Source organism: Rhinatrema bivittatum, chromosome 1 (assembly GCF_901001135.1).
Source record: "Rhinatrema bivittatum chromosome 1, aRhiBiv1.1, whole genome shotgun sequence".
NCBI lineage: Eukaryota > Metazoa > Chordata > Amphibia > Gymnophiona > Rhinatrematidae > Rhinatrema > Rhinatrema bivittatum.
In genome coordinates, this window is record NC_042615.1 from 661,757,992 (window position 1) to 661,782,022 (window position 24,031).

The 24,031-nt window shown below is 42.0% G+C and overlaps 1 protein-coding gene across 1 annotated transcript in view; it reads right to left on the reverse strand.

Annotated features, from left to right (window-relative positions):
- Positions 1-24,031, reverse strand: part of ADGRV1 (adhesion G protein-coupled receptor V1) — a 1,128,533-nt gene that overhangs the window by 777,894 nt on the left and 326,608 nt on the right. Inside the window, exons 41-44 of the mRNA XM_029573357.1 lie at positions 18,786-18,924; positions 18,233-18,374; positions 14,271-14,533; positions 3,737-3,912 (exon numbers count right to left, since the gene is read on the reverse strand). Of these exons, the coding sequence (XP_029429217.1) occupies positions 3,737-3,912; positions 14,271-14,533; positions 18,233-18,374; positions 18,786-18,924 (720 nt within the window). The remainder of the gene's footprint in view (positions 1-3,736; positions 3,913-14,270; positions 14,534-18,232; positions 18,375-18,785; positions 18,925-24,031) is intronic.

Genomic DNA, 24,031 nt, shown 5'->3' on the forward strand with positions numbered 1-24,031 from the left:
ATCAACTCCCATATAAACTTTTAGCTGTAGATGAGAAGGCCTTTAGCAGATACATTGTCCTTTCCTTTTTAAGATGCTGGAGAGGCGGGGGGGGGGGGGGATATCATATTATATAGGAGCTCAGAGGCTTGCAGAAACGTTAATGGGGAATATTACAAAAAGTTTGAGGTGAGGAGGGACAACACAGGAGTGCTCCTCGTCACCCTTGCTGTTTGCAATGAGCATAGAACTGTTTGCATAATGAATCAGAAACCATCTCAATACAGAAGGCATTAAAGTAGGAGAGAGCTATTATAAATTATCTCTATATGCTGATGATTTAAGATTTATATTATCAAGGCCAGGCTCTTCTCTAAGAGCTATAATGGAGGAGATGGAGAAATTTGGGATGGTGTCTGGATTCAAAGTGAAACTGGATAAATAGGAGATTCTTAGAATCTTCCTTTCTGATCAAGAGGCGCACCTATTAATAGGTCAATGTCCCTTTAAATGGGCCAAGGAAAAATTAAGATATCTAGGAGTGAATGTGGGTCCCAACTTCAGAGCCCTTTTTAGTTTCAATTATACACCCTTAATACAATCCCTTATGAAAGATTTGGATGTATGGGAAAGATACTCATTACCCTGGATAAAGAGGGTAGCTGCTGTGAAAATGAACACGATTCCTAAATTGTGTTATTTATTTCAAACATTACCTTGCACCAACCCAGTTGCAACACTTAGATGCTGTCAAAGGAACGTTTTTGCTCTTATCTGGAAACGGAGACTGCCTAGAGTGGCCAAAACTATTTTATACCAATCTAAATTGGAGCAGGGGCTGGGGTCCCAAATATTATAAAATATTATGTGGCTTCACAACTGGAAGCTGTGGTGGAATGCCATAATATCGCAAATAGAAAACAGTGAGTAGAGATAGAACAATAGAACCTACTCCTATACAGAACGTTTTCTGGATACTCGACAAGTTGAAAATGTTGGGAATATCACTCTGTACCGGATGTTCCTTACACATCTACAGGAGGTAAGAAACACCATAGAACAAACATGTAACTGCTTCAGTGCTATAAAAGCGAGTTTGATTGGCCATGAAATTCTATTTGTTCAGCAGAAAATGCTCACAATTGCTGTAGCAGGAAAACTATTCAAGGGCCAATATCTGTTTCAAAAATGTTGAATGAGATTATAGCACTGCTTACTGTTTATGTGTTTTAAAATATCAAGCATGACAGAGAGATCACAATAGTAATGTGGAAATAGGGGTCACTTTAATTTAGAAGTCCACAGACTGCCTCAATATCATAGGAGTTTGGATAAAATGAAGAGGATTGGGATTTGAAAATGACCAGAGAGACTAGTGAAGAGATGCAGTTGTGAGAAAATGGATAATGAACAGTAAAAATATATTAAATGTATAAATAGAGAAGAGAACTGGAAAGAAGCTAAAGTATGACAGTAGAATAAGGGAAAGAGAGTAAATAACCATAAGAAGAGACAAGGAGGTACTGTAGATAGAAAAGATAACAATAGTGAGAAGGTGGCAATGCGTCAAGAGTAGGGTCAAGGGACAATGGGATGAAACTGGGGCATAATGAAACTTAGCCCAGAAAGTTACTCATAATCACACTCTATGCTAAAAAACAAAACTTGGTTAGCCCTATGACTCTGCAGCTTCTGCTGTGCACCGGCTTCAATTCTCAAGCCAGAACTCTGCTCCTTTGCTTATTCTGAGTTGGGGATACCACAGTGGTGCCAGCATGTATTGGGTAGGAACAGTCTTGCGGAACTCATCTTGATGGATCACATGAATGGCTAATTTAGTCTCTTATGAGAGAGAAATACTGTCATATAATTATGATTTGTTTATATTGAGTTATAGTTATTAGGATGTAGTTTTGTGCTTTGAGTTTACTAAGAAACACTGTGTTACAGTTCTCGCTTCACAGCACATGGTCCCCCTTTGCAGAAAGCCCATAGCCCTCTCTTCACAGCTTCGGCCACAGAACTCCCCCTTCTCTTCACAGCCCATGGCCCCCCTTCGCAGCTTCTCCCCTCCCTTCATAGCCCACAATTCTCCCCCTAGCCCTCTCTTCCACGTAGCCCACAGCCATGGCCCTCCTTCTCCTAACTTGAAATCTACAAGCTTCAAGGTCAAAGACACACAAACTGGAGATATGATTTAATTAAAAATATAAGAACATCACTTACTTAAATCCAGCTAACAGATTAAGAGTTAAATCTTGACCTTGACTGGCTGCATCAGTCAAGCATAGCACCAGTAAGTTTGCAAAAGTTGAAGTTGAAAACACCTGTAATATATCCAGATTAGTTTTGGTCACACTAATCTACTATAGACATAGGGGTAAATTTTAAAAGCCCTGCGCACATAAATCCAGCCAGATTTACATGCGCAAGGGACTTGTGCGCCGGCGCACCTATGTTGCACAGGCCGCCGGCACATGCAAAGCCCCAGGACACACATAAGTCCAGGGGCTTTGCTTGGGGGGCGTGTTGGGGCGGCGCGGCATTCGGGGGTGTTCCGGGGGCGGAAGCCATGGGCGTGGCGCCGGCCCAGGGGCATTCAGGGGGCATGGCCGAGGCTTCCAAAGTAGCCCCTGGGCTGGGGAATGGCGCTTCTCGGGCAGGTGTAACTTTTTCGACAAAGGTAGGGGGGGATTTAGTTAGGGATGGGGGGTGGGTTAGATAGGGGAAGGGAGGGGAAGCCAGGGGGGGCCCGAAAAAAGTTCCCTTCAAGGCCGCTCCAATTTCAGAGTGGCCTTGAAGGGAACGGGGAAAGCCGTCGGGGCTCCCCTCGGGCTCGGCGTGCGCAAGGTGCACATGTTATAAAATCGGGCGTAGATTTGTTCGCACCGGGTGGCGTAAACAAATCTACGCCCGCGCGTATGTTTTAAGATATGCCCCATAATGCGGGTAATTTTCAAAAGGATTTACACGTGTAAATGTAACTACTATTATAGCAATTTTCAAAAGCCATTTACCCGCGTAAAGTGCACTTATGTGAGTAAATCCGATGGTCAATTCAATGGCATATATTATAGCAATATTCAAAAGCCCTCTTACACAGGAAACACACATTTACACATGTACCCAATTTTAAGCATGTAAATGCTTTTTAAAATCACGTCCAATATGAATTGCATACAGTACAGATTACAGACTACAAGGCAAAAACGGCCATTCCTTCCACACTTTACACAGCAATTACAGCCTCTGCCAGATGTCAAAGGGAAGGAAGGAGCCCCAGCCATCATTCAATGGTGGCTCCTATTGGACAGACTTTCTAGCATGAACTGTGGTCCATGGTCAAAATCTAGTTGCAAAGACTGGGCTAAGTAAGATTAGACGGGATATAAAATTAAGGAGGAAAGCTGTAGGGAGTTGTGAATGAAGGCTCAGGGCACCATAACTCAACATAGGCTGGTTCCAGTTGGGTTGGAAGCTCAGAGGAGCAGGAAGAAACTGCAGACCAAACAAAAAATTTAAAAAAATGCAGCTGCATATTTTGAGAAACTAAATAAATCTCCATTACACAGGTTTTTAAAATAGCAGCTCCTGCTCTGAATCATGTAATACATTGGCAATTTCATTACAATATGTATAAGCCTTATTATCCATTTGTGGTTATGCAGAGTCACTCTGCCAACATTGCCAATATCTGGAACTGGGCAGAGTAAACCAACTGTGCCCACTCCCACTAGTGAGCTAGTTCCAGTTATACCTGTTAGTCACTGGGAAGATGCTAAACAGCCCTTGCGGTGCTTGATTCTGTAAGATGGTTATCCTGGTTTGCACTTTGTTGCCCAGTCGAGCTCCTCCAGTGGCACCGTACAGTGTGACGACAAAATGCTCATCCATCTCTGAATCTTCATCCAATATAGCGGTAATCTGCAGTGTCTAAGGGGAAAAGGAGGGAACCAATATATGGAATATAAAAAGAAATGCTATATGGCACAATAATCTGTATGTAGAATTTCTTCATAGCAATCATTTTTGCTTGTGAATGAACTGTACTTGGAAGTATGAAAAAGCCTTCACCAGTTGACCCACACTCTACCCCAGTTCAGCTATACCTGCACCAGAACCCCCTCACAAACAGTAGATAAATGAGAAGGAAGATTTAACATCCATGACTTGATTAAGCAGGGGTTCAAGCATGCCTGCATGTGTGATGAAGTCAGCGCCTACTACAGTCCTAATGAAAATGTGCTTACTCCACTCAGAGTCTAATTTTACATGGACAACCTCCATGTAAGCCTTTAAAAATTCACCCCAAAATGTTTAAAAGAAAACAAAATTTACTAACCTGAGGTGCTGCTAGTACCATGGGTTCTAAGTTAGCTGCAACAGTTTTTAAACATGAACTAGAAATGTGTCCAAATATATATGCTAAATTGGTCTTAGTTCACCCATCTCTTTTTCAATTTCAAAATGTTAATTACGTACTGTAAACCTGAGGCTCTGCAGGCACATATGACTCTACAGGTCTCAATATGGCTTTGCTACAGCACATAATTTTTTTAACATATTAGCATGACCCTGTATACTTAAAATAATGCTTCACTTTTAACATTTAAAGCCAATGCTATTTAAAAGTGGCTGAGAGACTGGTCTCTCTGCTTAATATGGCCCACCAGGTGCCAAAACATTGGGTACTATTGTTAAAATTGTTTCGAACTTAGGCACTTCTAAGGCAACATTAATACAATATTTTCTGTTTTATTCACTAAACTTCCTTTCTTAACAACTTTTCACAGGAATTCTTAAGAACTTATATTATGTTATACTCCACTGAGATGGATCAGTGGAATATAAATGACAATAATGAAAATAAATGTGCATTATTTCAGTGAAAAAAAAAACAGGAAAATGAATAGTACCTTACTTCTAGGAGATATGATGAGGTATGGACCACTGGGAAATTACATACAATTTGTAGGCAGATTTAATTTTGAGAAAATACATATCTTTTCTGTATTTCTCTTTTACAAATGCTTTGCATTTGCCTTTTTTTATTCTTAAATTTATTTATTTATTTATTTAGATTTTTTTATATACCGGCATTCGAGACAGCAGTCACATCATGCTGGTTCACATAAAACAGGGGTGCAAAGTAAACATAACAATAACAATGGTGCTGAAAAGGCAGTTACATATAACAAGGTGATAAGAACTTGGCTTAGAGGAAGAGAAAGGACAGGTTATTAATTAACACAAGTAAACGATAGGAGATAAGGTCGACCATGGTGTAGATGGAGATTAGGGGTGGCTTGGAAGTATTAGATCAATTGACGTCTGGGAAGGCTTGTATGAATATCCAGGTCTTTAGTCTTTTTTTGAAGGTTGAGATGCATGGTTCTATTCTGAGATTTGAGGGTATGGAGTTCCATAACGGTGGGATGGCTGTAGAGAAAGCTCGGTCTCTTAGTGTGCTGTGTCTGGTAGATTTGGGCGGTGGTACCTGTAGCGAACCCTTGTATGCATCTCTTGTCGGTCTTGACGAATTGTATAGTCGGAGAGGGATCTGTAGGTCAATGGGAGCCAGTTGGTGGATGTTTTTGTATGTGGTGAGAATGGCCTTGTATATTATTCTAAAGTGTATCGGTAGCCAATGGAGGTTCTTTAGAATAGGGGTTATGTGGTCCCTTCTCCTGGTATTTGTCAGAATTCGTGCAGCTGCATTTTGCACCATCTGAAGCGGTTTGGTGTATGAAGCGGGAAGGCCAAGTAGGATGGTGTTACAATAGTCTAATTTTGAAAAAATGATTGCTTGCAGAATGGTTCTGAAATCTTGGGCATAGAAAAGAGGTCTAATTCTTTTCAGAACTTGTAATTGATAGAAACAGTCTTTGGTGGTTTTGTTAATAGTGGCTTTGAAATATAAATGAAGGCCTTCTCAAACAAACTCTGAAAATCAGGAAGCTATCACTTTTATATTATATTAAACTAACTAATGTTCTAAGACTTTCTGAGTGACACAAATAAACCAAGTCTTTTTTATTCATAAACACAAATGACAGACAACTTTATGGAGGTAACTTTGTAACACTGCACATAAATTAACTGGCAAATATGAACATAAGTTATAGTTCTATGATTTTCAAAGCAGACATTTGAGCAAAAGTTCACTTGGAAAATTATCTTAGCAAAACTATCCACACGAGGTACACCTGCTAAAACAGCTGAACAAATTTCCCAAGAAAATGTACACACACTAAAAGGTGAATTTTAAAAGAAATGTGCATGCATAAAATAGCAGATGTGCGCGCATATAGAGGCAGATTTTAAAAGCCCTACGCGCATAAATCCACTTCGATTTATGTGCTTAGGGGGGTTACACGCACCGAGCCTATTTTTCATAGGCCTGGCGACGCGCGCAAGCCCCGGGATGTGCATATGTCCCGGGGCTTTGTGAAAGGGGCGGAGTGGGACCGAGGCCTCTGGCACAGTGCTTGTGCTGGGGGATCGCGCGCAACCTACGCCAGCCCGGAGGCAGGCGCAACTTATGGAACAAAGGTTAGGGGGGTTTTAGGTAGGGCTGGGGGGGGGTGGGTTAGGTAGGGGAAGGGAGGGGAAGGTGGGGGCCGGAGGGAACAGGAAAAGTCATCGGGGCTCCCCTAGAGCTCGGCGCGCACATGTTATAAAATCGGGCGTAGATTTGTGCACCCTGGGTTGCGCACACAAATCTATGCCCGCGCATAGGTATTAAAATCCAGCCCGTAGTGCATATTCGCAGAAGTGTTATTTTTTTTAAACCTCACACTCAGTCGTCCATGTACTGGTGAGCGAATAAATGTGCTTTTGTAAAAAGGGAAGGAAAACAGGCATTCCTGGGTGAGGCTAATATTTATACACAAAACTTGACATTGTTGCCATTACGGAGATAAGGTTCATGAGGTCTCATAACTGGGATATGGCCATCCCGGGCTATAACTTGTTAAGGAAGGCAGAGGACAGAAAAGGGAAAGGAGTAGCACTTTATGATTAAAACAATATCAATGCAACTGAAATGCAAGGGATGTAGGGTAGGGAGGAAGCATGATGGATTATCCTAAAACAAAACAAGAGTTCTTTCATTTACAGTGATGTGGTCTACAGGCCTCCAACACAAACTGAAGACTGGGTTAAGATATGGTAAAAGACATCCAAAAGGTTGGAAAGAAGGGAGAAATGTTGGTCATTGGAGATTTTAATCTGCTGGATGTGGATTGGAGTATCCCTTCTGTGGAATCTGCAAGAAGTAGAGAGATAGTGGATGCCCTTCAAGGGGCTCTGCTCAAACGAATGGTAATGGAACCCATGAAGGAGAGTGTGATACTCAATCTAGTGCTCACAAATGGGGATAATGTCTCTAATGAACGGACAGGTGCCCATCTGAGTACCAGTGATCATATGGTGGTATGGCTTGACATCACAAATAAGATATAGAGAAGTCATACAAAGACCTGAGTTTTGAATTTCAAAAATACAAACTTTGACAAAATGGGGACGTACCTGGAGGAAGAACTAGAAGACTGGGAGAAATTGGGTGATGTGGAACAACAGTGGGCCAAATTAAAAGAAGCTATTACAAAGGGGCAGATTTTTAATCTTACGCGCGCGGGGTCCATTTGTGCGCGCTACCCAGCTAAACTAACTACCTTAACCACATCCTCTGGCAATGAATTCCAGAGCTTAATTGCGCATTGACTGGAAAAAACTTTTCTGTGATTTGCTTTAAATGTGTTACTTGCTAACTTCATGGACAGCCCCCTAGTCTTTATAATATTGAAAGCGTAAATAACCAATTCACATTTACCCATTCAAGTCCTTTCATGATTTTGTAGATATTTTTCATATCCCCCTCAGTCGTCTCTTCTTCAAGCTGAATAGTCCTAAGCTCTTTAGCCTTTCCTTGTAGGGAAGCCATTCCATGCCCTTTATTTTGGTCATCTTTCTCTGTATCTTCTCAATTGCAAGTGTATCTTTTTTGAGATGCGGCAACCAGAATTGTACACAGTACTCAAGGTGCGGTCTTACTATGAAGTGGTACAGAGGCATTATGATATTTTCCATTTTATTTACTATTCCCTTCCTCATAATTCCTAATATTCTGTTGACTTTTTTGAATGCTGCAGCACACTAAGCTGACAATTCCAATGTATTATCCACTGTAATGCCTAGATCTTTTTCCTGGGTGGTGGCTACTAATATGGAACCTAACATTATATAACTACAACATGGGTTATTTTTTCCAATATTTATGACCTTGCACTTGTCCACATTAAATTTCATCTGCCGTTTAGATGCCCAATCTTCCATTCTCACAAGGTCCTCCTGCAATTTATCACAATCCACTTGTGATTTAACTACTTTGAATAATTTTGTATCAACTGCAAATTTGATCCATCAATCATCATATTCCTTTCCCGATCATTTATAAATATATTGAAAAGAACTGGTCCAAGTACAGAGCCCTGAGGCACTCCACTGTTTACCTTTTCCACTGAGAAAATTGTCCATTTAATCTTACTCTGTTTCCTGTCTTTTAACCAGTTTGTAATACATGAAAAAATATCCCCTCCTATCCCATGTCTTTTAAGTTTTCTTAGAAGCCTCTCATGAGTGACTTTATCAAATTCCTTCTGAAAATCCAAATACACATCTACACTACACTACACCTACCGGTTCACCTTTATCTACATGTTTATTAACCCCTTCAAAAAAATGAAGCAGATTTGTGAGGCAAGACTTTCCTTGGGTAAATTCATGCTGTGTTCCATTAAACCATGCCTTTCTATTTGCTCTCTGATTCTGATCTTTAGAATAGTTCCCACTATTTTCCCGGCACTGAAGTCAGGCTTACTGGTCTATAGCTTCCAGGATCACCCCTGTCCTTTGTAAATATTGGGGTTACATTGGCTACCCTCCAGTCTTCAGGTACAATAGATGATATTGGTGCAAAGAAATGGTCACTGGCAGGCGGCAGGCAAAAGAGTAATCCAAGTCTGAAGCAAGGTTCAAATCAGAGTAGTCAACCCGAGGCAAGGTAGAGTACACTGGAGCAGGGAGGGCAGATAGGGTAGGATAAGGCAGGGCAGGCTGGATGAGACGAGACAAGGCAGACTGGATGAGGCAGGACAGGCTGGATGAAATGTGGCAGGGCATAGAGCACAGGTGGGAATGAATCATGGCAACCGACACTGCAGGAAATGCAGGAGGAGATTTGCTGAAGCACTAGGTGAAAGGAGGACCTGAGTTTAAACGTCATCATGTGACACCACAAGTCTGTTTCCCACCGTAGGACTTTGAAAAATGCTATAAGCGTGCGCACGAATGCCTAAGGAGAGGCATGTCACAACGGGCCAGGAGCAAGCTGGTGGAGGTTTGACATCATGTCAACATCCTGGGGTAGGCTGGTAACAATCCAGGTAAATGTGGCCATCCTGTAACCAACAAGACATTACAAGAATAATGATATTCATTTGTGTATTGCCCCTTTGGGATCCTCTCTCTAAGGCCTTAGCTCTTAAACCCTATTTAAGCCAAGAGTAGGTATAGGCAAAAGAGGGAGGGGATCCGCCACTTCAGAACAGCTCCTCCTTGGAGGTTACTGAAATGGCCAGCCCCCCTACTAGTATAAATGTAGCTCATATAATAGCTAGGTGATGCAATTTTGGTTAGCATTCAGAGGTGAAGGAGTGGGTTTTTCGCCCCCTAAGTTTGTTACCCTATTCTGAGATATTAGGTCTTAAAGCTTAGAGCCTATACTGAGTAGGAAGACAAATGCTCTTCTGGTACCAGCCTCAGGGGTTGTTTCAGAGATTTTGGAGATATCTTTGGGGGATGTTTTCTGTGTGATACCCCTGGCTCAGAAGATTTCAGAGAGTCCCTGGCTAATTTAGATTAGGTGGTAGGGAAGATTCCACTGCTCTCCATTTCAAACAGCACGAATTGGATCAGGGGTGACTTGCTGCAGAAGACTTCCATGGTTTTACCATATTTGTGATGATTTTTGCCTAGTATTTTGGGGACAGTTTCCTTCCACTCTTCTTGCTCTAAACTGTGGAAGACCCAAGGAGCTGCTTGTTCCCTGCTGTCTAGTTTTTCCAATCTAGAAGATCCTGTGAATCATCTGGAGAAGTAAGAACATTTATTACACTTGAAGGACCCCCATGCAAAGTATTTATCCTGGGAAGAAAAGCTACAACTTGGGAGATGGTCAGAATCTTAAATTCACTATTTTTGTCCATCAGTATTTTTGGAAGTGGATTTTTTTCCACCCAACTAGGATACACCCCCTTTTTGGTAGATGTCCTGCCTGCACACAGTAGTTCCCAGGACCTCTTCCTCCCACCTTTCTCTTTTCTCAAACCACCTTTCTCTTTTCTCAAACCAAACAGTCCACTTGCCCCTGGGTGCCAGGGTTCTTTCTGATGGGTAGGAGGATTTAACTTCCGGAGTCATAAACTCACAGGGGTGGGCACTAGCATGTACTTTCTCAGGCTTTTTCCTCTCAGCTGTACTCTTGCTTGGGATGTTCTTGCTTTAGGGCACCTCTGCTGCTCAATGAAGATGCTGGGCACTCTGGTGAGGTGTTCTAAACTAAATTTACTGTAACCCAAAATACTTTCAATCCAGTTAGCTACAAAATATCTCCAAACTGATCTTTTTCACAAAAAATAAATAATCTGCTTGTACTTCTCAATCCCACTCAGCTGAGTCAGTGTCCATAGGTGGCAAGCACTAGCAAAAACCCAACAACCTTTAGTGGTAGGATGTAGGCTCCTGGTAGGCATGTAGGCCTCCTTATCGCCCTCCACCTCTCTTAGACCCTAACTCTGGAACTCTGGTGTTAGAAGTCCCAAAAAATGACCAAAATTGCAAAGTCTCTTCTCCTTCTCAGTGGGCAGGGACTGGTAGCAGAAAACTCCTCCCAAACACAACAGCAACAAAAACTTCTCAAGGCTCAAATCTTCTTCCTTCTTCTCTGCCAAGGTTCACAGCTGGTTGGCAGGGACTCACCAGCACCCTACCCTGACCTCCCACAGGCAGTGGTGAAATTTCTCCTAGGCAGGTCCAGGCTCCAAAGAGAAATCTCTTCTTAAAATAACTCTCTCTCTTCTATTCTCACAAACCTCTCCCTTCCAGACCTGGGAAGTACTGGCCGGGGACATCTCTTCCTCTGGATCAAGCTGTGGGGCCTAATTTGAGGACAGCTGCAACACTTTCCTCCAACTCAATACTACCACACTTCTCTTTGTGCTTTGCCTGTTTTTATATAGGCTGCTGACCAATCTAGGCAGGAGCCTGCAAGGGATGGTCTACAAAAGCCTACGTCCTATCTATTCCTAACATACAGGTCGATTTTAAGAGCATTTCTTGTGCAAAAATTCACACATACACATGTATGTGGGCCGTGCGCAAGCAATGTGGATTTTAAAAAGCTGTAAAATACATACACATGCATGCATGAGGAATAAGAGGGGAGAAAAGGGACAGGGCATGGGTGTTCCAGGGCAGGGCCAAGATTTACACACATAACTCCGAATTTTAAAAATGAAACTCACAGCGCCCATATGCTAGATATTTGCCAAACGTTACTGCTGCTCCTGATGAGGAGCAAGTCTGTAGATCTCAAGTTTCAGGGTGTATAGGACAGGGTGAGGGGTCCAGGTCAACTGAGTGGCATGCAGGATGAAGAACCAGAGCGGTCCGAATGACCTCACTATTAACTGGACAAACTGGTGGACTAATTGGACAACTGAGAATGTGCCTTGCACAAGCATGTTTTAAAATTTGCTGACATACGCAAATTCATTCCTTCTTAAGCAACAGATTCTACAAAGTCAGGATAAACAACAAAGAATCGCAGCCAATCCTTTCAGAGCAAGGAGTACCGCAAGGATCATCACTTTCACCCACCCTCTTCAATATCTACCTCCTCCCTCTCTGCCACCTACTCTCAAACCTCAAGCTCACCCATTACCTCTATGCAGACGACATACAAATCCTTCTCCCGATTACAGAAACCCTTCAAAAAACCATCACATACTGGAACGAATGCCTACAACCTATTAAAGACTTACTCTCAAGCCTCAATTTAGTATTGAATGCCAATAAAACCGAAATGCTCATTATCTCCCAGGATCCCCTTACAATATCTTCTAGCCTCTCTCCACCAAACACAAATAGCATGTTCTCACCTGACGTCAGAGACCTTGGAGCCTGGCTAGACAACCATCTAAACCTAAAAAAGTTCGTAAACACTACCACAAAGGACTGCTTTTACAAACTGCAAGTCCTCAAAAAACTTAAACCCCTCCTTTACTTCTCCGACTTCAGGCTAGTACTGCAATCCATCATATTATCTAAGCTCGACTATTGCAACTCCCTTCTGCTAGGTTTACCTATCAACACCATCAAACCATTACAGATGGTACAGAATTCCGCTGCTAGAATTCTCACAAGCTCTAACAAAAAAGATCATATCACCCCAATCCTTCGCAACCTACATTGGCTTCCTATTAAACACAGGATTCTCTATAAAGTACTCACAATCGTCCACAAAGCGATAAACAAACTAGCTCCTATTATGTTAAGCTCTCAACTCCAACCGCACACATCTTCTAGACCTATTAGAAGCGCATACAAAGGAACACTGCATGCCCCACAAATAAAATCATCATTAAGCAAACGAGCACTATCTTCAGCAGGCCCCCTCCAGTGGAACTCGCTCCCCCCAGATCTAAGACTCGAACCCAGTCATCAAGAATTCAAAAAAAGACTGAAGACCTGGCTTTTCCAACAAGCCTTCCCAGACTCTTAGTTCTACTCAGACAGAAAAACATCCTAAATATGAGGTATCCCCAAATTTTGGACACCGCACCGTCCTACTATGAGGACCCTGCAACTGCACAACAATCTTTGAGTCCAAAAGCTCATCACATTGTATTGTATCTATTTTGCAGCGTTAATATGTCAACATTTCTACGTTAAATAGTTAAACTGTATTTATAATATTTATAATATTTATATTTATGTATTACTGTTAAACTATAATATTTATTTATTACTATGTTAAATTAACATACAGTTATATTGTTCCATCTGTTCTACGGTTATATGTAAAGCCAATTATATCGTTCTATCTGTTCTACGGTTTCATGTAAAGCCCCTCTCTCTGTGGGGCAGTTTATCGTTTTATGTAAACCGGAATGATTTGTAGTTCTTACAAGAATTTCGGTATATAAAAAAAAAAAAAAAAAATTAAAAATAAAAATAAATAAATACGCACGTGAAAGCCAACATTGTCCTATTGAAGACACAAACGCTAGCTGTGCTTGAGTAACCTCTTAAGATTAGGAGCATACTTATGCATGGCTGGTGCATTTTAAAACATATGTGCGTAAGTGTGTGCACGATTAAAAATTCTAGCTTATCCTTGCTCGCATGCCAATACGTGTGTGTATGGGCACCCGCACCTTCATTTTAAAATCAACCTGTCATAGGGTTAAGGTAGGGAAAAAATGGGTAGTGGGGCCCTAGATGGTTCCTGCATTTGTATACGCATTGGATATTCTTGACAGTTTCTGAAACTAGAAATCTGGAGTGCAAATCTAGCACATTCTTTAGGTAATCCTGATTAACTTGGATATTATTGTATTCTAGATTGTACTATATACTGTATTTTAATTTTACAACAAGCACATTACAGTAAAGGAATGTCCACACAGAAGTAAAACTTCTTGCTAAGCACAATTCAGAAACTGTTTTATGTTGTCATCTTGCAGCCCCATTTGAATTGCAGCTCACTGTTTCTTATGGATCGATCACTTCCTACGAATTTTCATTTAAAGGACTAACAACTAAAGATCTAATTTTCCCAAATGTATTGCAGAATGACAGCTGCCCTTTGAGAAGTTAATTTTCAAAATGTTTCATGGGGGGTAAAAATGCAGTTTGAAAACTGCCTGCTTGAAGATGGGTAAAAGTACATGTGTTGAACAACAAAGCACCTACCTTTTACCCAGAACAAAAAGGGGCAGGGATGGAGTTGGGGTGGGCACTGTAAGGGAGGCATGGGGATTTCATTCTGAAATATCCGTGAGCACTTTAACGTGTGTGACCTGCATATGCAGGAACCCAAATATTCAAAGGGAAATTTGAAAGGAAGTTCAAAAATCACCATTTTAAAACCTTAGTATGGCTCTGTAGACCCAAAGTAAAACAGTCATTAGTAGCTTTTAGAGCCTTATATGGGACAAACATTTTACCTTAAATCTGACGCCCTCTTCTAATACAATGTATCCTTGTGAAGGATCCAGGTCACCAGAGGCATCCGAAGCATTTACTCCCGTCACCAGAAACTGAACAGTCACGGTACCAAATATTCCCTGGGGAGGCTCTCTGATAACGAGCAGCTCTGCGATGCTTTCCGACAGGAACAGAGCGCTCGGTTCCCGAAGCAGGAATGGGTCAGTGTTGTTGAACGACAAGATTCCATGGCCATCATCATTAGCAAAGATGGTTACTGTGGCTATTGTAACAGAAATATAGGTCAAATGTATTTTGTTTCATGATCAAGATAACACCACTATATATCTACAGCTATCATGTCTTTGCTTCACATACACATATACATAGATAAATACAGACAATGCTAGGCATACATATGAAATACAGAATTACCACCAGAGTGTATATGCCTACATATATTAAACAACCCTAAAAGATCCTCAACCTTGTTTGAAAACTATAATAAATGCTGCTGATTAATTCACGCAAATAATTCTTTCAATTAATTATGAGAACCTTTAACTGTGAATATTTTTAAGAGAAGTAAAAAAGGACAATCATACAGAAAACCACATTATGACTCGTCTGCGAAGATTAAAGAATCATGGGGATTAGCTGGCATTACATGATAATGTTTTAATTGGATAATAAGAGATCTGATGTCACAGTCAGTAACACCTGAGCTAACTTTGTTATGATTGATCTTCAATTAAAGGTTCTCATAATTAATTGAAAGAATTGTGTGAATTAATCAGCATACATACAGCATATAAATATAGATGAAACACATATACACATAGGACCGGATTTTCAAAAGGTTATGCGTGTAAATCCACCGGGCTTACGCGCGCCAGGCCTATTTTCAAAAGGCCCTGTGACGAGTGTAAAGCCCCAGGACGCGGGGCAGTCCAGGGTGGAGCCAGAGGCCTCTGACAGAGCGGCCATTGCTGCTGAGTCGAAGGATCGCATGCCGGCAAGCTGCCAGCGCGCGCAAAAAGTAAGATAATTTTGGGGGCGTTAGAGTAGGGCTGGGGGGGGAAAGGTTAGGGGAAGGGTGGGAAGGTTAGGTTAAGGGGAGGGAACAGAGGAAAGCAACGTGGCTCGGCGCATGCAAGATGCACAATTGTGCACCCCCTTGTGCGCGCCGACCCCGGATTTTATAACATGCGTGCACATGTTATAAACTCGGGCGTACATGTGAGCGCACTGGGTAGCGTGTGCATATGTAGGCAGCACACGCGTCTTTTAAAATCTACCCCATACTATATATATATGTACACACACGCAATATATATATATATATATATATATATGCACACTGGGGCGGATTTTCAAAGGGTTATGTGCGTATATTACGCATGTAACCTCGAAAACCCGCTCCTGCATGCGCCAAGCCTATTTTGCATAGGTCTGCTGACGTGCACAAGCCCCAGGACGCGTGTAAGTCCCTGGGCTTGAAAAATGGGCGGGGCATGGGCGGGGAGGGGCGGGGCAGTCCGGGGGCGGGGCATGGGCATGGCCAGAGGCCTCTCCACTCCCGCTGGGCCCGGGGATCGCGCGCTGGCACTAGGCCAGTGCGCGCAACCTACACCTGCCCAGAATCCGGCGTAAATAACATAACAAAGGTGGGGGGGGATTTAGTTAGGGTTGGGTGGCGGGTTAGATAGGGGAAGGGAGGGGATAGTGGGGGGTGGAAGGAAAGTTCTCTCTGAGGCCGCTCCAATTTCAGAGCGGTCTCGGAGGGAACGGGGAAAGCCATCAGGGCTCTCCTAGGGCTTGGTGCGCGCAAGGTGCACAATTGTGCACCCCCTTGCGTGCGCCGACCCCGGATTTTATAACATGCGCGCGGCTGTGCACGCATGTTATAAAATCGGGCATAGATTTGGGCTCGCCGGGTTGCGTGCACAAATCTAAGCCCGCGCGTAGATATTAAAATCCAGCCCTATAAAATACTAATCTATAGTAGATAAAATAGAACAGATTTACTCTTTACCGTGCAAATCAACATATAATTAGAAATAAAGACATGGCAAGCAGAAGGCCAACATAAGAGAGCTGGGGACCAGGGCAAAACACAGCTTATAGCTAGAAAAGGAGAAAAAAAAGAGAGACAAGATCTGGGGAGCATGAGATAGAATAACATATAGAAATCCAGGAAACTTGTCAGAAAAGCAGAGAAAGTCAGGGAGAAGGGACATCCTAGGGGCTGTGAAATCAGCATATAAAGGGGCAGAGGTAGGAAAGTTTTGCTTCTGTGCATTGTTCCAGCTTTTCACTTGTATTTTTCAAATTGAAAATACTGAGATATTTTCATTGATAAATCTGGATCAATTTTTTCAATTTCATACACGCATATTTTTCTGTGCACTGGAAGAAAACTTTGATATATCTGTTCCAAAGAGTGTAGAGAGGACAAAGAGAAAAGATAGGGCTTTGTCTTTGAAACTGATTATGAATGAATAAGTATTTGAAAAGTTAAAAAGAATTGTGGACAAATCTCTGAAATGGGGTCCCTAATGTTCGTATCTGAAGAGCCATCTCTGCCATATAATGATGGCTGCAGATTTTTCCTTGTTTGTTTCCTCTAATGAGGGAATTCAGCATGTTTAACGTTTTCTTTTTTTCTATGATGCTATAAATTTTAGGGATGTGCCTTTGTTTTAAACAAATTTGTAAAATGTGACAAATAAGGGCATCAGGTATCTGCGGAAGCAGCAAGGTCGAGTCACAATGCCTGGGCCTCAATCTAGGCCAGAGACCAGGCCTGACACCAAGGCCTTGACTTGGACCCAGAGCTGATGCCAGGACCTGTCCTGGAAGCCAAGTTATGACACCTGAGCCTCAGCCTAGGCCATTGCTAAAGGTCAGATCCTGACACTGGGGCCTCAGACAGGAAGGCTCAAGGCCGGGTCCTGGCCTAGAGTCGAGCCCGGGTCCAAGCCTGATGCCGCAGAATGTCCAAAGGCTGAGTCCCTTTGTCGGGGGCCTTGACCCAGACCCAGGCCCAAGGTTGGGGTCTGGCACTGAGGTCAGATCCTGATACCTGGGCCTCGATCTAGGCCAGGGCCTGGGCCCAGGATTGACACTGCAGCCTGGCCCAGAGGTCAGGTCCTGATGCAATGGCCTTGGCCCAGACCAAGGCTCGACACTGGGGCCTCACGTAGAGTCCTAGTCTTGATGCCCGGGCCTCGGCATAGTGTCAAGCCCAGGTCCACAGCCCAGGCCTTGGAGCGCCAATGATTACGTCCTCTTCTTTCTTCTTAAATTGACAAAGTGCACTGGGGTCACTCCAGAGTTAATAAATTCCGCGGCTTCAGCCTACACAAAGCCGAGGCTTCGGCCTGGGCCTAGGCTTCGCTGGTAGATCCCCATTGGACCAGGTAAGTAGGGTCTGGGGGGGGGGGAACCTGACGCCGGCATTTTTCTGGGTGGGAGGGTTGGGAGGTGGGGATGGGAGAGTTTGAGAGGTCCTGTTTCATTTTATTTTTCATTTTTTTAAAATGTCTGATTCTTTTTTTTTTTTTTTTTTAATGAATGAAATGAATCAAACATTCCATAAAACAAAATTTGTGGGAAAAAATTAAAATGAAAAACGAAACACATATTTTATCCCTGCACACCCCTAATAAATTATTAAGTAAACTGGACTACAACCCCCCAAAACAAATCAAGAAATAGAGCATGCAAGGAAGCACAGAGTTTCTATTATTACAAAAATATAGAATTTGGAATAAAAAAATAAAATATCCCAAAAATACAGGGCAATCAAACCAAGCTTTTGTTACAATATTTTTTCAGTTTGACAGACTGCCAATCAGCAACAAAAACATCTTCCAAAGAACATAAATAATGAGTAACTTTATTCAGACAGAAGTCATGTAACATATGAGTGAAAAAATCTATAAGAAAAGTGATGGGCTAGTGTGTTAAGATTTGTTACCTGTTGTATTCTGACCTAGCTCCAGCCCGGGTGAGGGATTAGCCAAAACCAGCTGGAATTTCTCATCTCCTTCAGGGATGTCATCATCAAATATTGTGATGTCAATGTATTTGTACCTTTCTCCTTCTGCAAAGGACAGAACCTAGCACCCAAAAAAGATCAAGTAATTTAATTAAACTCATCGAGTAGTAAGCCAATGTTTCTAACAATACTCAATCAATGCTACATCTGTAATGTATCCTGCAATAAATGTTTTGCATCATTCACATGCACTGCTAATTAGCTTTACAATGGTACAGATTAAACTGTGAGAAAAAATTTCCAGTTATGATACTAGTTAAAGAAATGTAATTATAAAAGATCTCCCACTATACAAAGTTTGCACCAACAAGTAATGTGAGAGATAACAAAATGCAAATAGTGTTTAGGGATAGCAAGATGTATGAAGAGTAAAACTAAGACATCCTACCGCTAACAGATTGTGGAGATTTCAGGAAAGGAAAATCATAATCAGCTACTGTAAATTAGATTCAATTAACAAGTACAAGCCTACCTTTGTAGAAACATTGAAATCCTTCCCAATATGAGCACCTAGATTCTGAGCATAGAAGAGCAAGGACACATTGCCATATGTCCCTCTGTTTCTAAATACCACTAGTGTCAAGATGCCATGAGTTTCATTTATTTCAAAACTGAAAAAAAAATACATCATTTACTATCAATTATAATTAAATGAGGAAACCATAATAATGTAAATTATCCTGCTCTAATTTTTTTTTGTCATTCTCCTTCTTTGAAAAACTCTCCTGCACACTTGTCTTTCATTCTTATTACAGATCTGCTGCCATCCCTGACCCTGTCATCTGCATTTGATCTTTCAAAAAGAAAGACACCAACAAACATTTTTATAACAGCCAAAAACATATTTATTTACTCAGACAAAAAAACCTGACATTTATTTTTTTAATGGATATGGGGTGTGAGCCCTTTAGCTCTGAGGAGTAGTTGATGCTGCCTCAAGGGTGAGCCCCCGAGGTTTACAACAGCAGCTGGAGAACACACCCTGTGTAATGGGACAGTCTGGAGCTTCACCTTTGCCAGCCACCTCCTCCGCAGGTTGAGCCCTTGGATTCTGGTATCCAGCAGGACTTAGGCGGGTCCCTTGGGCAGAAGGGATAATTAGAGTCCAAAGACACATCAGAGACAGCAGACAGCAGGCTTATGAAAATCAGAGGACAGCCAAGATTGGGGCAGACAGTAAGCAAGAGTTATCAGGTCTAGGCTAGAGGTCAGATCCAGATGGCAGGCAATCGTAGTCTGGTCCACGCAGAAGGTCAAGATCCAAAACAGAAATCCGAGGGAGAAAACACTGACGATGAGAACGAGGAAGACAGGCTGGGCAGGCTGGGCTGGAAGGCGAGGCATGGCAAGGCTGGATGAGGCTGGACTGGAAGGTGAAATGAGGCAAGGCAAGGCAAGGCCAGGCTGGAAGATAAGACAAAGCAAGACTGGACTGGAAGAGATGAGGCAAGGCTGAACTGAAAGACAAGATGAGGCACAGGAACGCTAGCAACAGACACTGCAAGGAATGCAGGAGATCCATTGCTGAAGTGAAGTGGGAGGGTCCCAGGGACCCTTTTATAGGGAGGTGGCAGTGATGTCATCTAAAAGCGCCACACCTTTTCCCACTGTGGCACCTTTAAATCCAGCGATGTCGGGCATGTGTACGCCTATAAAGAAGGCCTGAAGAAATGGACTCCGTGCTACATCTGCGAGGTCCGATGGGGTCTCGCCGGATAGCAGAGTCCCAGCATTTTGTGGCATTAGGGGTGTGTGGCAGCCTGTGGGGATGTCCCACAGGTTGCCAGATGTAATATATTTATGCCACAAAATGCTTTTTAGCAACCAAATGTTCATAATTGACAGGGGTTTATTTTTTATCAAATATTGTTGCACATATGTTCTGCCTCTGCACTGTATGCATATGTTTTTTGTTACACACTGCCACCTTGTGTCATCTTATGATTTTGCTTAGGTTAAAGCAAGGTGTAGATTGCTTTTTCCTTATTGGTTATTGTTTGAATGGTTTTGAGCTCCCTATTGTATCTATCCCTGTTTTTTTTTTCTCTCTCTCTGTCTATGTTCTCTTTCCTTTTCCTATTGACTCCTTGATCACAAGCAGCCTGGGACCGACTCATTTTCTATGGGATAATTCAGCTGAAAAAAGTCTCTTGGCAGACTAACTGTTCTCCTATATTCTCTACAAGCTCCTAGAAGCATCACTCTTTCACCACTATTTCCCATCCACTGCCAGTCCCTATTATTCACTAACAGCTGCAACTTCTACTTCAGCTGCAGTTGTCTGATTACTGAGCTCCAGAAACTCTAACAGCTAAACCAGGTGGTGTCTGAATGGCTATTCTTGTCATCTTGAAAGTCACAGTGAGTATGAAACTGTTTCTTCATTCTAATAAATACTGTTTGGCATTCAACAACTGAGTTCTCTGATATTTGGAAGTTAGGGGAAAAAAGGTTTAACTAACCATTTAGCAAGTTAAGCAAAGGCAGACAATTTATGAGAACAGCACATGTTACAATGTCTACGGAGGTTTGAACTCTCTCCAATAAAGAGCCATCCCACAAATGCATATAAAATGATAATTTTCAAAGGGATTTATGTGGGTAAAATTTTTTTTACCCACATTAGTTGGCTGTCTGACAATTGCCTTCCTTCAATGAGACCAAAAGAATGCATTCTTCCTCAATATGCATACTCAGAACTGTTTGCTTAACAGAAATCAGAGACTGGATGTCTACAGTAAATTCAGACTGGGAGTGAAGGCGGGCAGTCTAGATAGGCCTATTGCTCCTTCTCTGCTGTCATAATACATAACAATAGTAGGAAACAAACAACATTCCCTGAACAGCAAAAGCAAAGGGCGTGGTGATGAAGACAAATAAAAGAGTAGAAAAAAGAAGTATGATCCAGTGATACTAAAGGCCATGGGATAGCCTGGTTGCTACCAGTGGATTACAACTCCAGGTGCCAGCAAGCTGGTGATGGCTGGGTACTGCCCAGCAAGGTCACATGAGCCTAGGAGACCAGATTTTTGGATATTTTTGGTAGCTATCTAGATTATTACAAAACTTGGTATTAACATATGAGGGGGAGGATGATGGCTTAAGTATAGGATCTTGTATGTTCACCTACCTAGGCAATGAGGAAACAAATAAAAATTGATTTGCTTAAGGAGCAATTTCCTGTAAGCAGTTAAGCTTAAACAAAAGGCAGCAGGGATAAATTATTACAGTATGGACAGGAATAACTGGGCAGATTGAATGGAACCAATAGGTCTTCTTCTGCTGCATTTACTATGTTACTAAGATCTGAGACCACTGAATCCAGTTTGAAGACAGCAATCAAAAAGTCTTCTATGTCTGATAACTTTTAGGACAGTTAGGGCACTTTCATTCCATCTGTTCAGGAACAGGCACAAAATCGTGGAGAGAATCTTCTGCAGTCAGTATGTGCATTGTGCTAGAACTCCTGGAGCACAAGAGAAATTACCGTGCCCTAAGCCAAAACACTGGCACCCACCTGAAAGGAAAACAAATCTCTAATCTGGTCCACTGTAGAGCCACTGGTGTCTACCCCCCTCTGTATACTCTGTTGCTTTTTCCCATGGTTTGGTCCAAAATAACTTGACTGCCAACTACTTTTGTACCATTCAGCATGGGTGGGGAGGCAAGAGGCATTACCACTATCTCAGTGTCTTGGTGGGGTTTGACCACACCCACTTCACCTACCACCACCAAAGGATTCACAAGAGTTGAAATGCCTGAAGTCAAAAACCACAAACACATAGGGCCTGTTAAAAGTGAATCAGGCTTACAAACAAAAGGCTTACAAACTGCGTGTGCAAGTTATAAAATCGGGCATACATATGTACACGCCGGGTACATGTGTACATGTATGCCCGCGCGCTGTTTTGAAAATCTACCCCTATTGTTATAAATTATAAAAGGACAGGAAAATTCCTTCAGACATAACTGCCATATTTCTAATCTAGATCAATATTCCAGCACAATGTTAGCAGTTCTCTTAAACTGTAAAGATAAATCCTCTACCTCATGGTTCCTGACTGACCTGCTTTGCCACTGGCTCCCTGTAATCCCTGCATATTTAGTATTAGTTTCTTTAATGGAGGAGCTACACTACAACAGGTAAGTTTTTCTGGCTGAATTCAACTGCAGAGACCTTACTTTGAAGGGGAATCATTTTTATTAATAACTTTTTGTTCTTTTAATTTTCAGAAAAGGGATTTTTTTTGCATTGCTTTTTTTGTTTCTTAGGCATTTTTTTCTACTTAGTTTTAGAAAGGAAAGTAGAGGGGAAGGGGTTGCCTTGCTCTAGTGTCTTTTTGTTTCTGCCTTTGGATTTAGTAGTTCAAAGAGACAGCTTTTTCTTTGAAGCTTGGGAGTTGAAAGGAGCTCATTGCCTGTTTTAATCGGATCAGGATCTGATCTCTACATATAGGTCACACAACTAAGAACTAATCTGCCTTTATTGGAGGAGCTAAACTACAACAGGTACGTTTTTCTGGCTGAAGGGGGATAATTTTTATTAATAACTTTTTGTTATTTTAATTTTTGAAAAAGGGATTTTTTTTTTTTTTGCATTGCTTTTTTTTTGTTTCTTAGGCATTTTTTCTACTTACTTTTAGAAAGGAAGAGTAGAAGGAAGGAGCAAAATATTTTTGGAGAGAAAAAAACTATTGTGGCAGTTTCTTTAGTATATTTGTGTGTCTATATTAAATAGCTAGTCAGAAGGCAGGCAGAAGCCAGGAGTTTTGATTTTTCTCCTTCACACCCTCCCCTAGCTCATCCTCTGATTTATAGGTAGGAGACACTTTTACATAAAAAAATATATATTAATCAGCCTTTTAACTTAAACACAGGATTGCCCCAAGCCTTATCAACAGTTTAATTATCCCCTTGTAGGTCACTACCAGATAAATAGTGAATACACTAATACATTTAAAGGACTCAAATTGTATACAGCCCTACTCCTATAGCAACCTAAACTTAACTAGGAACTGAAAAAAATTAAGATGAAGGCATCAGTTCAGCAGCAAGAGGGGGAGCTTTCCAGTCTTTTGCATTTAGTGTCACATGTATGATTTTTTACCTGCTGGTGAGAGGTTGGATGTGCGCACCCTGTCACTCAGAGAATGAGTCCAATCTCTGGAGGCTAGAATGGCAGACCTGGAGGAGCTGAGACAGACAGAGAGGTATATAGATGAGACCTTCAGGATTATAGTAGCCAAGTCCCAAATCTGGTCTGGCAGCCCTGGTGCTGCCTTGGAGGAGGAAGTTCTCCTGGTTGGACAGCATCAACTTTGTACAGCAGGAAATTATCCTGAAGCAAGGACTTTCTCTCCAGGTGGTGCATTGTCCTCTCACACCAAGGATGTGTCCCCCAGGGCTACTGCCAGGACAGAATGGTTAGGTCAGCCATCATAGTTGGTGATTCTGTTATTAGGAATGTAGATAGGTGGATGACTGGTGAGAGTAAGGATTGCTTGGTAACATGCCTATCTAGTGTGAATGTGGCAGACCTCATGTGTACCTAGATAGGATTTTAGGCAGTGCTGGGGAGGAGCCGGTTGTCGTGGTACATGTAGGCACCAAAGACATACGAAAATGTGGGAGAGAGGTTCTGGAAGCTAAATTTAGGCTCTTAGGTAGAAAGCTGAAAAACAGAACTTCCAGGGTAGCATTCACTGAAATGCTCCCTTT